We start from the raw sequence: 16991 nt of genomic DNA, 5'->3' as shown, positions 1-16991 counted from the left end.
AAAGACGAAGTGAAACGGCAAGACCTGAATTATTTCTATTTTCCGGGGCATTTTGATTGATTCTGATAAATCTAGGGACTGCTCAGCTAAAGTACTTTGACGATCGTGTTCCTCGGGAAATTTCCGATGGGAAACTGGTGTCAAATAGCTAAGTTTCGAAAAAAATCAGAATCAAAAGATGGAGTGAAACGGCAAGACCTGAATTATTTCTATCTTACGGGGCATTTTGATTATTTCTGACGAATCTAGCGACTGCTCAGCTAAAGTACTTTCACGATCGTGTTCCTCGGGAAATTTCCAATGGTAAACTAGTGTCAAATAGCTAATTTTCGCAAAAAATCAGAATCAAAAAATGGAGTGATACGGCAAGACCTGAATTACTTCTATTTTCCGGGGCATTTTGATTATTTATGACAAATCTAGCGACTGCTCAGCTAAAGTACTTTCACGATCGTGTTCCTCGGGAAATTTCCGATGGGAAACTAGTGTCAAATAGCTAATTTTCGAAAAAAATCAGAATCAAAAGACGAAGTGAAACGGCAAGACCTGAATTATTTCTCTCTTCCGGGGCATTTTGATTGATTCTAACGAATCTAGGGACTGCTCAGCTAAACAACTTTCACGATCGTGTTCCTCGGGAAATTTCCGATGGGAAACTAGTGTCAAATAGTTAATTTTCGAAAAAAATCAGAATCAAAAGACGAAGTGAAACGGCAACACCTGAATTACTTCTATTTTCCGGGGCATTTTGATTGATTCTGACGAATCTAGCGACTGCTCAGCTAAACTACTTTCTTGATCGTGTTCCTCGGGAAATTTCCGATGGGAAACTAGTGTCAAATAGTTAATTTTCGCAAAAAATCAGAATCAAAAAATGGAGTGAAACGGCAAGACCTGAATTACTTCTATTTTCCGGGGCATTTTGATTATTTATGACAAATCTAGCGACTGCTCAGCTAAAGTACTTTCACGATCGTGTTCCTCGGGAAATTTCCGATGGGAAACTAGTGTCAAATAGTTAATTTTCGAAAAAAATCAGAATCAAAAGACGAAGTGAAACGGCAAGACCTGAATTACTTCTATTTTCCGGGGCATTTTGATTGATTCTGACGAATCTAGCGACTGCTCAGCTAAACTACTTTCCTGATCGTGTTCCTCGGGAAATCTCCGATGGGAAACTAGTGTCAAATAGTTAATTTTCGAAAAAAATCAGAATCAAAAGACGAAGTGAAACGGCAAGACCTGAATTACTTCTATTTTCCGGGGCATTTTGATTGATTCTGACGAATCTAGCGACTGCTCAGCTAAACTACTTTCCTGATCGTGTTCCTCGGGAAATCTCCGATGGGAAACTAGTGTCAAATAGTTAATTTTCGAAAAAAATCAGAATCAAAAGACGAAGTGAAACGGCAAGACCTGAATTACTTCTATTTTCCGGGGCATTTTGATTGATTCTGACGAATCTAGCGACTGCTCAGCTAAACTACTTTCCTGATCGTGTTCCTCGGGAAATCTCCGATGGGAAACTAGTGTCAAATAGCTAATTTTCGCAAAAAATCAGAATCAAAAGATGAAGTGAAACGGCAAGACCTGAATTATTTCTATTTTCCGGGGCATTTTGATTGATTCTGACGAATCTAGCGACTGCTCAGCTAAAGTACTTTCACGATCGAGTTCCTCGGAAAATTTCCGATGGGAAACTAGTGTCAAATAGCTAATTTTCGCAAAAAATCAGAATCAAAAGACGAAGTGAAACGGCAAGACCTGAATTATTTCGATCTTCCGGGGCTTTTTGATTGATTCTGACGAATCTAGCGACTGCTCAGCTAAACTACTTTCCTGATCGTGTTCCTCGGGAAATTTCCGATGGGAAACTAGTGTCAAATAGCAAATTTTCGAAAAAAATCAGAATCAAAAGACGAAGTGAAACGGCAAGACCTGAATTATTTCTCTCTTCCGGGGCATTTTGATTGATTCTAACGAATCTAGGGACTGCTCAGCTAAAGTACTTTCACGATCGTGTTCATCGGAAAATTTTCGATGGAAAACTAGTGTCAAATAGTTAATTTTCGGTAAAAATTCAGAATCAAAAGATGGAGTGAAACGGCAAGACCTGAATTATTTCTATTTTCCGGGGCATTTTGATTATTTATGACAAATCTAGCGACTGCTCAGCTAAAGTACTTTTACGATCGTGTTCCTCGGGAAATTTCCGATGGGAAACTAGTGTCAAATAGCTAATTTTCGAAAAAACTCAGAATCAAAAGACGAAGTGAAACGGCAAGACCTGAATTATTTCTCTCTTCCGGGGCATTTTGATTGATTCTAACGAATCTAGGGACTGCTCAGCTAAACAACTTTCACGATCGTGTTCCTCGGGAAATCTCCGATGGGAAACTAGTGTCAAATAGTTAATTTTCGCAAAAAATCAGAATCAAAAAATGGAGTGAAACGGCAAGACCTGAATTACTTCTATTTTCCGGGGCATTTTGATTATTTATGACAAATCTAGCGACTGCTCAGCTAAAGTACTTTCACGATCGTGTTCCTCGGGAAATTTCCGATGGGAAACTAGTGTCAAATAGTTAATTTTCGAAAAAAATCAGAATCAAAAGACGAAGTGAAACGGCAAGACCTGAATTACTTCTATTTTCCGGGGCATTTTGATTGATTCTGACGAATCTAGCGACTGCTCAGCTAAACTACTTTCCTGATCGTGTTCCTCGGGAAATCTCCGATGGGAAACTAGTGTCAAATAGTTAATTTTCGAAAAAAATCAGAATCAAAAGACGAAGTGAAACGGCAAGACCTGAATTACTTCTATTTTCCGGGGCATTTTGATTGATTCTGACGAATCTAGCGACTGCTCAGCTAAACTACTTTCCTGATCGTGTTCCTCGGGAAATCTCCGATGGGAAACTAGTGTCAAATAGCTAATTTTCGAAAAAAATCAGAATCAAAAGACGAAGTGAAACGGCAAGACCTGAATTATTTCTCTCTTCCGGGGCATTTTGATTGATTCTAACGAATCTAGGGACTGCTCAGCTAAACAACTTTCACGATCGTGTTCCTCGGGAAATCTCCGATGGGAAACTAGTGTCAAATAGCTAATTTTCGAAAAAAATCAGAATCAAAAGATGTAGTGAAACGGCAAGACCTGAATTACTTCTATTTTCCGGGACATTTTGATTATTTATGACAAATCTAGCGACTGCTCAGCTAAACAACTTCCACGATCGTGTTCCTCGGGAAATTTCCGATGGGAAACTAGTGTCAAATAGTTAATTTTCGCAAAAAATCAGAATCAAAAAATGGAGTGAAACGGCAAGACCTGAATTACTTCTATTTTCCGGGGCATTTTGATTATTTATGACAAATCTAGCGACTGCTCAGCTAAAGTACTTTCACGATCGTGTTCCTCGGGAAATTTCCGATGGGAAACTGGTGTCAAATAGCTAAGTTTCGAAAAAAATCAGAATCAAAAGACGAAGTGAAACGGCAAGACCTGAATTATTTCTATTTTCCGGGGCATTTTGATTGATTCTGATAAATCTAGGGACTGCTCAGCTAAACTACTTTCCTGATCGTGTTCCTCGGGAAATTTCCGATGAGAAACTAGTGTCAAATAGCTAATTTTCGAAAAAAATCAGAATCAAAAGACGAAGTGAAACGGCAAGACCTGAATTATTTCGATCTTCCGGGGCTTTTTGATTGATTCTGACGAATCTTGCGACTGCTCAGCTAAAGTACTTTCCTGATCGTGTTCCTCGGGAAATTTCCGATGAGAAACTAGTGTCAAATAGCTAATTTTCGCAAAAAATCAGAATCAAAAGATGGAGTGAAACGGCAAGACCTGAATTACTTCTATTTTCCGGGGCATTTTGATTATTTCTGACGAATCTAGCGACTGCTCAGCTAAAGTACTTTCACGATCGTGTTCCTCGGAAAATTTCCGATGGGAAACTGGTGTCAAATAGCTAATTTTCGAAAAAAATCAGAATCAAAACACGAAGTGAAACGGCAAGACCTGAATTATTTCTCTCTTCCGGGGCATTTTGATTGATTCTAACGAATCTAGGGACTGCTCAGCTAAACAACTTCCACGATCGTGTTCCTCGGGAAATTTCCGATGGGAAACTAGTGTCAAATAGTTAATTTTCGAAAAAAATCAGAATCAAAAGACGAAGTGAAACGGCAAGACCTGAATTATTTCTATTTTCCGGCGCATTTTGATTATTTCTGACGAATCTAGCGACTGCTCAGCTAAACTACTTTCCTGATCGTGTTCCTCGGGAAATCTCCGATAGGAAACTAGTGTCAAATAGCTAATTTTCGCAAAAAATCAAAATCAAAAAATGGAGTGAAACGGCAAGACCTGAATTATTTCGATCTTCCGGGGCTTTTTGATTGATTCTGACGAATCTCGCGACTGCTCAGCTAAAGTACTTTTCTGATCGTGTTCCTCGGGAAATTTCCGATGAGAAACTAGTGTCAAATAGCTAATTTTCGAAAAAAATCAGAATCAAAAGACGAAGTGAAACGGCAAGACCTGAATTATTTCTATTTTCCGGGGCATTTTGATTATTTCTGACGAATCTAGCGACTGCTCAGCTAAACTACTTTCCTGATCGTGTTCCTCGGGAAATCTCCGATAGGAAACTAGTGTCAAATAGCTAATTTTCGAAAAAAATCCGAATCAAAAGACGAAGTGAAACGGCAAGACCTGAATTATTTCTATTTTCCGGGGCATTTTGATTGATTCTGACGAATCTAGCGACTGCTCAGCTAAAGTACTTTCACGATCGTGTTCCTCGGGAAATTTCCGATGGGAAACTAGTGTCAAATAGCTAATTTTCGAAAAAAATCAGAATCAAAAGATGGAGTGAAACGGCAAGACCTGAATTATTTCTATCTTTCGGGGCTTTTTGATTGATTCCGATGAATCTAGGGACTGCTCAGCTAAACAACTTTCACGATCGTGTTCCTCGGGAAATTTTCGATGGGAAACTAGTGTCAAAAATTTGGAAAATCCAAAAGTGCGCGACTCATAATGCTCATTTATTATGAAATAATAAAATAATTATAAAAAAATGGCGGGAAGCACGAATAAATTTAAAATATATAAAATTTTCTTTCCTTAAATATTTTTTTTTTTTTTTTTTAAATTATATTAGTATTTTTTATATAATTATGAAAGAACCTACTCAAAATATCTCGATTAATAACAAAAGCAAAAAAAATATATGTAAATAAAAAAAAATTGAACTGAAACAATTCAGGCTTACCAATTAGCAAAAAAAAAAAAAACAGCTACACTAGGATGGTAATTCGCAAGCGCCCCTGGTGGGATAAATGTACGTATCATGTATAGGTATAGATATATCGGCATCCATGTTAATTTTACATCGATATATATAGATATAGTTATACAGCCTTTTTATTCTTTCATTAATTGTTATTAAACGACACTGAATTACCTAGCCAGTAGCAATAGGGGATCTACAAATCTTTCAAAGTATTAAAAAAAAAAAAATTTGATTCAATTACTGCATTTTTTCGTAAGTTATTGTGTCTACGGGTTTCATACTTGACGGACAGGAAATTTTTTTAGACTATTTTGATGTTTTTTCCTTTTTTATTGAACTAAATAAATTTTTGAAAAGTATGAAACTAATATCCATTAAATTATCTTAAAAATAGTATGCAACATATCTCAATTCCGTAAACTAACAAGGGTATAATAATTGAAATAGTTGCCGAAGTGAGGCGAATTGAATTTTTCGATCATAAAGCACATCTCAGATGCTTCGCATCATGAGTCGTGCAATACACGGATCCGATAAGGAAAATTTTGAAGTTTTCTTGCTGAAAATATACATACACCGCAATTAAAGTACACAGAAAAAACAGACATCTTGAGTCAAGAAAATATTTTTGAAGACAAACGTTTTCGGGAACCAAGTCAAGATTTTCTTGAGCCAAGAGAATTCGTCTTGGTTGGAGAAGATTTCTACTTTATCTGAGAAAATTTAGGTCTCCAAAAAAATTTTCTTGAATCAAGAATATTTACCTTCAGTCGAGAATTTTTTTTTTTCGTGTGTAATCATAATAAAAACAATCGACTAAACATTATAGTAACTTCAGAATTTATGAGAAAGAAATAGTAATATTTATAATGTTGTAAAAGGAATCAATTACACTGAGATGTTAAAAATAACAGGAAATAACGAAGTTGAATAAAATAATAAAAAAATTTATTTTATAGAAATTAATACAAAATTTCGTGGAGAACGTCTTGGATCGAATTCGGCTTTCATTAATGGTTTTAAATTATGATCGGATAGAAATAAAAATCTATCTAATAAAACAGCGGTTTCAACTAGCGGTGCTAGCATCATCCGTAGAGCCTCGAAAGCAACAACATCCTGCCATCTATCCAAAAATTTTTCCACTTTCATATGTTGATAATCGCTCTTAAATAATTTTTTATCATCATCAAATTTAGCTGTCGCTAATTCACAGTATCTGTAAATCAATCATTACACAAAATAATTATTATTATTCCTAATTTAACAATTAATTAATTTAACTTACCTATCAAAGGTCATTTGTTCGTTAACTTTAACACTGGTTACACGACCGTGACGCATTATTAAACCACCTTTTTTTATCAGTAACATCTCCAACATACTGCGATAAGCATGTACTTTCAAATTGTGATAATCACCACTTCTCATTTTATCACAATAATTTTCTACTGCATGACATGCGACTTCTAATGCCGCATAACTTAAATAATTATTGTCCATACTATTTAAATATTTACTCAATGGATAACCCAATGAACTTTTTTCTTTACTATTAAAAAAAAAATTTTTTTATTATTATCTATTAATTTAACAATAATAATTTATATAATTATAATAAATGTACTTATGTACAACGTATGTACTTATAAATAATAACTAAATTCATAATTGACAAGTTTTCAAAAAAATTAAACCAAAAATTCTTTTGATGAAGTAAAAAAAAATCAAATTTTTACTACTGAAGATTCTTATTACTGACGAAAAATTCCAAAATTCACTTCATCAAAATTTTGGAATTATAAATTTTTCTACTGAGGAGGTCGATGTGGAAAAATTTTCAAATATTGACTTGATAATTATTCAATTTCCCAGGGGAAAAAAAACTTCTTAATTGACTTAAATATGTAATTTATAAAATATCAATTAAATTTTTCACTTACTCAGTCGTTAATTTCATGTAACAACATCCAACAATGCTAATAAACTTAATATTTGGCTGTTTAACGTAAAGTTTGAGCAAAGTGACAGCTAAGTCCCCACAAGGGTGCAGTCCAATAAACCCAAATCCAAATTTCTCAGTAGCGGAAATTTTAAAAGTACTTTCGAATATTTCATTGATGCTTTTGATCAATTCATCATTATTGCTTGAGCTGTCTTCAAAAATATTATTTTCTTCGAAAATTTTAGCGCACAAATGATACGACGGTTTGCAATCGAAATTAGGTATATGTTTTTTAATTGTCATCAAATATTCTTCGTCATATTTTTTTGCTAAATCAGATAGTTCTTTTGTTTGTTCGATACAGACTACAGATAAATTGTATTTGTAGGATAACTGACGAGCCAAGTGACCCATTCCCGCTCCAGTGTCGACTATACACTTGCATTTCGATAAATATGTACACTTAGCGCAGATCTTAATTATTTAAAAAAATGATTATCAATATAAATATAAATATAAACATAAATATAAATATAAATATAAATAACTATAAATATTAATTACCTCAGAAAAATTTTCAATTTCGTAACGTTTTTTTATTTTAATATGTTTCTTAAATAAATTATTATGGTTACAAACTAAATTATTTTGAGGTAATTTCAATAAATTGTCAGTGGATTTTACGAAAATTGAATAATTCCATCGGGATCCATTACAAACAAATAGAGTTTTATTATCAGGATCGCGATTTATTGTCGATATTTTTATTGACTGTCGGAGCGCTAACAGCGATAACGGCCATACTTGTTTCCTAAAGTAAATTATTTATAAATATGTGATTTATTGGCAACTGGAAAAATAGCTAATTATCATAATTTACCCTTCGGATTTACTGAGTATCCACGATCCAAATTCTTCAATAGAAATATTTTTAAATAAATTTTTCCATGAGTTGGGTAATTTCGACCATAGATCATCTTGATAAAAATCCTATTTTAAAATTTAATTGTAAATAAATTTTTTTAGCTCTAACCAGTCAATTATTAATATTTCTATTACGTAAAAACAAGATGTTTGATAAAGTGCTTAACGTCTGATTAAAATAAAAAAAATAATCAACTTTCATTTCCTGTACTAATAATAACCCGCAATTTTTAAAATTCCCGCGGCGCTTTTTGTAGTTCGCGCTTACACCGCCCACGCGGTGCTGTCGCCAGCGTGGACGCGAGAAAAAAAATAAACGGGCGTTTTTTTATAAGAAATATTATTTATAAAATAATATATGTATATATATATAATAAAATATACTGACAATGATATACGAATCCAGTATCCATCCGTAAGTTTTAAATATCTTGAATATATTATCCAGTATTACTCGTACAGATTCACAAACCTCACACGTGCACATGGACATGATTGTTACTTTACCCAACTTGGCCGCAAACGCCATTCCCGTTCATACCAAATCCCGCTAAACATTTAAATTTCTTTTCCTGTTTTCTCATATCAATTATTTTTAATTTTTCTTATTAAATAACGCGTCTGACTCATCGTTTATTTTCTCACTTTGCGATCTAATTAAATTTTAATTACACATATTTGCGAGCATTTATATGTAAAGTCAACACTGAATTTGAATTATTAATCGATAGTATTCAAATATTAAATGTAGTTCAACCTGTGACTTGTTTTTTTAATCGCATTATCACCAGTGAAAGTATATAAAGTAAATCGTTGTGAATGTCTTTCATACGGATGAGCATTTTTTTTTTTTTTGTTTAACTTGAAACTGTTTTCTCTTACTTACAATATCGACGTATCAAAAATAATTATTATAAACCTGAAGATCGAAAAAAAATAATTTGTATCATCAGGAATATGAGTTTCAAAATTGGAGCGCAATTATATCGATTTGCAAACATAAATAATATTTTAAAAATTTTTTATTCATAGAAAATCTAGTGGATGCGTAGGTAATCTAATGGGAATTTATAATTATTTAATTTAGTATCATAAAAAGTTATATGTAATGAAACTCGTCTATTTTATTGATTAATGATGAAACGCAGTACAGTTTCTGCGTTCTACTTTGCAACACTTTCACTCTTCACCAGTTACGTTATCCTCGTTTACGTATATAAACATATAAAGATATATTCACAAACCCATACAAGATCAAATAATTAACCCGAAATTAAATAATTTTTAGAATCGTTTCATTAACACACCCCACCACCACCTTAAACATTCAAAAATTTTCCTATTTATTAATGGTCTAAATAATTCATCCACATTTCAAAAATCCAATTAAATTCGATTTACTTCATCATTCATCTTTATAGTAAATAGTAATTTTTTTTTTTAATTCTACAGAAATAATCCATTAAAAAATATTTAATAATTTCTTTAAATTATCAATGAAAATAAAATATTTTTAATTTAAATCCCATACAGTGTATGATCCTGAAGTTAGCAGACATTTAAAAATTTTTGAATTTTCGTATTTCAAGAAATTAATTGTAAAAAAATAAAATAAAAATATGCACATGTAGAAAATTTTAAAAACTACAGGTGCAATTTTTTCAAATATTTTTCTTTTTATGGTTTATCGTCTAAAAAAAAATCCAAAAATTATTAGACGTCTGCTAACTTCAGTATCATTACAGTGTTTAATTTAATTCATTGACAATTGCAATTAGTGATAATCACAAAATTAATAATATATTGATTATTTCAATTACTATACGCAAATTTAAATACATGTCTTCTGATCATAATAATTGATATTTTAATATATAATATAAATTTCTCTATATGTAGAATTTAATATTAGTAATTTATATCATAATTTATTTTTTCATTCTTAATTTACTTATATATATATATATATATATATATATATATATATATATATATATATAAATATCTAATTACAATAAAATTGTTTCATTATCACATTTGAGATGGGAAATGAATATTTGGATCTCTTACGGCAACATAAGTGAAAGTTTATATAAACCAAGTAGGCCGCGCGTCTTCAATCCCTACCGTGTTTGAACGTTCGCCAAATGCTCATCCACACTCTACTCTGTACATACTACACTTGGTTACATTACGGTATAAGAAGAAGCCAAGCAGCGGCCTTCACAGCCTTCATAATCTTTATAAGTAAAAGCGAATAGCGTTCAAGAGCTATCCCACACATCACACATATAGAGTTTAATGTTACCGAGGTTTACTCGTGAACTCAAATACCATATGGGAAAATACCGAAATTTTTTATTATAACATACATTGTTGTTATCATTATTACTCATTCATATCCTCTCGCTTCATTGTAAGTAGCATCGCTGGGTAATAAACTCTGTATGTTTGTCGGTCATATTAAAAAAATTCAAATTTCACCTTTCAATAGGACCGCCCGTTCGATCCTCGGTATTTATCTTAATCTTATTTGACTGGGAAATTCCTTTATCTTTACAATAAACAGCTGAATCACTGGATTACGGTGTTTAGATAACTAAAAATAAAATTATAGTACTCAAACTTACTACTTCAATTTAATTGATAGTTTTTTTTCTCCAGAGGCCTTTATAACTGTAATTTTTTTTCGTTTAATCGTACAATTAACCGGGTGAGAGGTGAATTAAATTACAGCCCGCATAATATGAAAATTTTCAACCTGTTAGTCCACTTTACCTTTCAACTAATGCACTTAATTATGCATAATTAAAAATTTCAATTATCGGTTTTTTAAATTTTTAATTAAATCATTATCTTTTGATGATGGTTGCAAATACTTTCAAATTTTATTAACATTTTACATTTTTTTACTTATCATTTATTTATCTCTTACGAACTTTCCATGTTTTTGCGAGCTTTTATTTATCAATTTTTCTTAAAAATTTATTTTCTTCACTGAATTTATTCAAAATTTCTATCTAAATAATTTAAATAAATTATTCAAGAAAGTATTTTTAGTAAAATAAATTAAAAGTCTTATAAATAAATCAATTTTGTTGTTAATTAATTAAATTAAAAAAATTATTTCATTAATTTATATATTTTTGGATTAAGAAAATTTTCTTTTTTTTTTTTTAATTAATTATTTTTAGTGTAATATATTATATTTAATACATATTAATTTAAAAAAATAAAAGTCTGAATTTCGGTATGAGTAGGATACGAATCACACCCTCAGGCAATCGGTATTTCTTATAAACGACTCTTCCTGGACTGGAAAGTATGTACTCTCTCCTGAGGTCACCCGCCTGCAGCTTATATATATATATATATACATATATATTTTTATATCCTCATCCTCATCGTTATTTCAATGATACTTGACCACACGTTTTTCCCAAACAATATATACACTTATTGTCAAATAGAAAGTGAATTTTAAATTAAAAAATTATTTATTATCATTTTTTTTTTTTTTATTAATAAATCCGTCAAGATTTAACGCTATTTGTTTACCACATACCGTTACACAGTTAAAACAAAATGAAAATGAATAAAAAATAGATAAATCGAAAGTGACATCGAAGATGAATATAAGAAATACTTTTTCTTGAGTAAATTCAAATCATCATTTATAAAAAAGTTTCTAAATAATTTATTATGATTTAATTCTATGAAAATTACAACATTTAATGTGTAATGTTATGTGTAAGATATATCAGGTGTAACATGAAGGTATTTCTTAATATATGTTCATAAAGAATGTGCATTTTTATAAGTTAAATTAAATTAAGTTTAAAAATAAATAATGAAAAAATAGTGAGGAAGGAAGAAAAAAACAGTGATAACATCATTCACTAACCAGAGAAAGGTATCGCGAGACGTCTGCAATATTAGAGAGGAAGCTTCGGAATATGATAGTAGAGTGGGAATTACAGCAGGAGAAGTGGACTCTGTAGACCGATCACTTCTCAGTTCCTTTACGCCGCTGGTCCCGCTCGACATCCTCCGAAAAACGCGTACCGGCGCTCTAATATGTTATTTGAATTTAAATAATTTTATTAGTTACCTAAGATTTTTTTTTTGTTTTATTTATATTTGCACCTGAACAAGTGATTAAGTTTACACCATGCGAGTCTCAGTGGTAATTATCTTCACATTTTTTTTTAAATTTATTCAAATTGAAAACTAAAAAAAATATTATTTCATAACCGACTAACTAATGAATGAAAATATTAAAATTGAAAATAACTAAATAAGTAATTGGCGTAAAAATAGACAATAAATGTCTCCTTAAAATAATGTTAATGAGATGATATATATTAGAAACGTATAAAAGAAACTTTTTTAATAAATTCTTAACACGAATAAACGTAAGACCAATGACATCGTCCAGAACTCGGTTTCTCCATATTCGGTACACTTGCATTACATCGAAAAACCATTTTTATCATACGAACAACATTCTATAAAATATATATAAGTATACAGATTTAATAGAGTACCAAGTAATGAGTTTCTCATCAAGGATATCTTCTTTTTATGATTTACTTTCAAAATATTAGGTCATACGATTTTAGAAGTAAATTTTATAAACTTTTTCTGTCACAGATAGTAGTTATGGCCACGGCGGTATTTTTGGTAACGGCGGTAGAAGAAAAAAATCGTGGAAAACGTCAGCAAGTTTATTACACACGAAGGGGAGGAAGACCGCCACCCTACGCAGTACAAATGGAACCAATTGTTCAGTATTCGCAACGCGATCCACTTTATAATCCGTTGGCAAACTCTAAAAGTGATGATGATTTCTATCACGACGAATCATTGTCGCACAGCCCTTATGGCTCTGAACCAGAGCCAATTATCGAGATAATTATCAAAGAATCTAATGAATCATTACCGACCCCAGTACCACCGCCGGCGTTATCGTCATCGAAACCCACTAAGGAACCGATTCAAGTGTTTTATGTTAAGTATGAAAAAAAAGATCAGGGCAATGGTAAATCAAAAGTTGTTTATGAAAAGCCAATTCCGGCATTGACGCCGCATGAAGAACATGAAGAAATAAATTCTGATAATCAACTGAGTGATAAAAATGAACCAGTTCCGTACGTAACCCAGTCGCCGTTACTAAATGAACCTTCGACAACATTGAGAGCAATAATAAGACCTGATAGTGAAGTATACCATTCGGATGGTAGTGGTATTAAAATAACATTTGGATCGGATAAATTACCGCCAAATAATCATAATAAACGGAGTGATCGAGATAATCCAAATGGACATCCGCCGTTGTACTTGAATTCGTTTTCACCATCGCCTTCAATTTCTTCACCGCATAATAAAAGACAACATGGTCCATTTCCGGCGATACAACCCAATCATCGGTTACCACCGGCGCCTTTGCCACCACTACTTCCTCCACAATCACCGATAACGTTTCCGCAACAAAGAATTAATTCATTTCAATCTCAACAACAACAACAACTCCCACCTAATTTTTCACCACCGCCACAATTCCAATCACCGTCTCCGCTAATTAATGTGCAACGACCACCACAGCAGCAGCAGCAAAGACTGCCTATTACTATTCAAGGACTGCCGGAAGTTCAGCAACGATTTACATTTCAATCGTTTGGTTCACCAGCACATGGTATTAGAATAAATCATCCGCAACAGCCAGGCTTTCCACCTGCTGTTTCGGTTTCACATCAGAGTTTACATGTGCAAAATCAACCGTCTCATTCACGTTCACCAAGTAGTTTTAATGGTGAACAACAGCAACAGCAGCAATTGCATCAACGTTATCAACAACAGCATCAGCAGCAGCAATTGATTTTAAAACAAGAGCATGAGAAACAAAAATTTCAAGAACTTAAACAACGTGAACAATATCGTCAACAGGAGCTTCAAAATCAGCAGGAACAACAGTATCAAGAACGTCAAAGATTGCAAAGTGAGCAGCAAAGATTTAAACAACAGGAAAACAAAATTAGAGAACAGTATAGTCAACAACAACAGCATCAACAACAATTGCAGCAGTCTAATTTCAATCGAATTCAACAGCAGCAGCAACAACAGCAGCAGCAACAACAACAGCAACAGCAGTTACAGCATCAACAGCAGCAGCGACAACAAATACAACAACATCAGCAACAACTACAACAACAACAACAACAACAACAGCAGCAAGAACAAAAACCAGCCGAAATTTTGAAAGCAGTACCAAAATTAGAACAGCATTACGCAATTAGAGAAAATCCTCTTCATCCGGGACCATTTCCGCCTAATCCACAATTGCATTCAGTGCAGTACTCTCAGACAACCCAAAATAGCTTTCCGACACACCAACAGCAAGCTACTGGAATAACAATACAAAAACAAACTTTATTAACTAATCCGAGTGGTTACGTGCCGAAGACCAACAGCCAAACCCCAGCTCCAAAGTTTCCAAACTATCAAAAAGACGGATACTTCGGGCAAACACTACCGAATATTCAGTCACAGCAATCTTCGTTTCAGTATCAATCTATTTGGAATCGGCCCGCAGTCAAGGATTCAAAGCAAAAAATATTCGCAACCCCAGTGCCAAAAACTGAAAATTCAATCGGATCATCGATACCCAGATTTATAGCTCCGTCGACAACGACTTCCGCGCCTCCAACGACAACTACTGAGCCCACTACAGCAGCCCCAACAACAACAAGTTCACCGAAAAACGAAGCTAAAATAAAACAAAACATTGCCAATCTGCCGGATGAAGTACCAGACGATATTAGAGATCAGTTGTTAAGTTCTGGAATCTTGGGAAATGCGGATATTCAAGTTCTTGATTACGACAAGGTCGGAGATATCCCGATCGAGAATTTGCCGCCCGAGGCACTCGCCAATTTCTACGGTGCCGGAGGTGGTGCTGTTGCTGCCAGCGCACCGATTCCGTCTATTGCCAAGAGACCTAAGATTATTGATGATACCAATAGTAATAATAAAAATATAAATAACAACAATAATAACAAAAACAGCGTGGGGATAAAACCTAACAAGGTAATGACAACCACCACAAAAGTTGAGCAAGCTACACTTAAGCCTGGAGGTGTAGAAATGAAAGTAGTACACTTCGACCCCAATACGGCACAAGGCCAAGCAATTGCTGATCAGCACATACGTGATGATGCTACTCATCTTAAACCGGTAAACGTCGTTAATTCTGGTGATGATAATACACAATATAATCGATACTTGCCGCTAAAAGTAAGCGGTGCATCTTTTCCGATTCCCGATGTACCAGAACTTAAAGATCGTAAAATTTCAAGTGTTGTCGTTCTCGCGCCAGTTGATTATAACTTTCGTGACGACGAGCAACAGTCCTCGAGATACGGGAAAAAAGTTGGTGAACCAATGCCGGCAAAGTTTTTAGCTGGTGATACACTGAAGCAGTTGATTAGAAAACCCAGCGCTGAGAATTACAAAAAATGGTTGGAACAAGAAAGTCAAACCGAGCCTCAGAAACAGTCTGTCGTCTTATTGGTAACGACGTAAGATTTATTTTAATTAGTTTGCTTTACTGTAGTTTATTTTTATTTGTTGTATTTATTTATTTATTTATTTATCATTATTGTTATTATTTTTTTTGTAGGCCGAGAAATCCAAACAAAGGAGAAAAAGAAATATTTATGTACGATGTTAGTTCGCAAGGTGTAAGTAAATTATCCGGCGACTTGTCTTCAGCTTTTGTTGATGCAGCTGAAAGCAATTCTGAAAGTTCTGATTCCATTGACGACTCATCTTTTACATCTTGATTTAAATTCACTTTATTTAAAATTATGTGTAAGAGATTTAACGAAAATAATACGCGAATTTATTTATCTATGACAGTTGATATTTGAATGGCTATTGAATTGTAATTTAAATGTAAGTATTAATTACCGGAATTCATTTAGTTTGCCATTTGAGTATAATGCATACGACGTAACACGAGAGAGCTTGTCAATACGGACATTTAATTATCAATATTATTTTTTAAAATTTAAGTATTGAATGGAAAGGCGAATGATCAACACACGACGCCGCATCCCAGTCTCTATTCCTCTCTTTACTTATGTAGATATTTTTTCATTTCTATTAATAATTATTATTATTACCTATATTAATTATTAAATATGTATATATGCTTCTTATAATTTTTATACGATACTTTTTACAAAATAAATGCTATTTTTTCATATAAATTTTTTTGACTTGTTAATCTTAATTAATAGTTTTAATTTACAACTGATTATTTTCAAATGTCATCAGAATAATTTTAAGTTTCAGTGTTTATGTGATTCAACAAGAAATTTTTAACAGAGTAACTCTTTTGATACTAAATTAATGTTTTAGAAGAAACACAAAACAGACCCAGGAAGTAAAATTGGCCACCGAAAGTTTATTTGTTTTTTTTTTTAACTTGAAGTCGCTTTTTAACCACTGCCGGGGTCATTAGCGACTATAAATTGTTGGGACTTAGGGTGTTTGTAAGGTCGACTGTAGGCTGGGTCTCAGAAAACTGATTTTTTCGGCTAACACTGGGATTCAAGCCCACGTTTGGTCAGTTAAATTTTGTTTAAAAAAGAAGAAAACATTACGCCCAAGGGTAATAGTTTTATTTTTTCCTTAAAAATTATGTTACCCCCCCACCCTTCTTGTCCTATCTCACTTATATTAGGGGGAACGTCAGCGGACCTCTCTCTCACAGCGTAAATGAGAATTTTTTTTTAAACATTTCTTGGAGGTGA

At 33.0% G+C, this 16991-nt stretch overlaps 2 protein-coding genes across 3 annotated transcripts; one reads left to right on the top strand and one right to left on the bottom strand.

The window, feature by feature from the left end:
* Positions 1–6234: 6234 nt before the first annotated feature.
* Positions 6235–8825, bottom strand: LOC130662918 (methyltransferase-like protein 25B). The gene is made up of 6 exons (XM_057461889.1): positions 8564–8825; positions 8132–8241; positions 7816–8062; positions 7250–7725; positions 6595–6858; positions 6235–6525 (listed from the first exon to the last, which is right to left on the bottom strand). Exons 1-6 carry the CDS (start codon positions 8702–8704, stop codon positions 6255–6257), a joined length of 1509 nt encoding a protein of 502 aa, XP_057317872.1. The 5' UTR covers positions 8705–8825; the 3' UTR covers positions 6235–6254.
* A 3309-nt stretch (positions 8826–12134) lies between these two features.
* On the top strand, positions 12135–16443 carry LOC130663591 (putative uncharacterized protein DDB_G0271606). Of its 2 annotated transcripts, none has more exons than XM_057462896.1 (3): positions 12135–12361; positions 12829–15744; positions 15854–16443. In XM_057462896.1, the coding sequence occupies exons 1-3, from the start codon at positions 12347–12349 to the stop codon at positions 15902–15904; spliced, it is 2982 nt and encodes a 993-aa protein (XP_057318879.1). In that variant the 5' UTR covers positions 12135–12346; the 3' UTR covers positions 15905–16443. The 2 variants fall into 2 exon arrangements, with proteins under 2 accessions (XP_057318879.1, XP_057318878.1); XM_057462895.1 differs by having other exon boundaries at positions 12138–12361; positions 12829–15752.
* Positions 16444–16991: the final 548 nt, after the last annotated feature.

The sequence above is a fragment of the Microplitis mediator genome, chromosome 2, assembly GCF_029852145.1.
Source record: "Microplitis mediator isolate UGA2020A chromosome 2, iyMicMedi2.1, whole genome shotgun sequence".
Classification (NCBI taxonomy): domain Eukaryota; kingdom Metazoa; phylum Arthropoda; class Insecta; order Hymenoptera; family Braconidae; genus Microplitis; species Microplitis mediator.
This window is presented reverse-complemented; position numbering and strand designations above follow the sequence as displayed.

Excerpts from the sequence above, each read along its gene's own strand:
- LOC130662918 (XM_057461889.1), bottom strand. The coding sequence starts at position 8,704 with ATGGCGTTTGCGGCCAAGTTGGGTAAAGTAACAATCATGTCCATGTGC. Across the intron at positions 7,726-7,815 it reads AAATTGAAAATTTTTCTGAG|ATCTGCGCTAAGTGTACATA; the intron begins GTAATTAATATT and ends TAAATAATTAAG. Across the intron at positions 6,859-7,249 it reads TACATGAAATTAACGACTGA|TAAAGAAAAAAGTTCATTGG; the intron begins GTAAGTGAAAAA and ends TTTTTTTAATAG.
- LOC130663591 (XM_057462895.1), top strand. Across the intron at positions 15,753-15,853 it reads GTCGTCTTATTGGTAACGAC|GCCGAGAAATCCAAACAAAG; the intron begins GTAAGATTTATT and ends TTTTTTTTGTAG.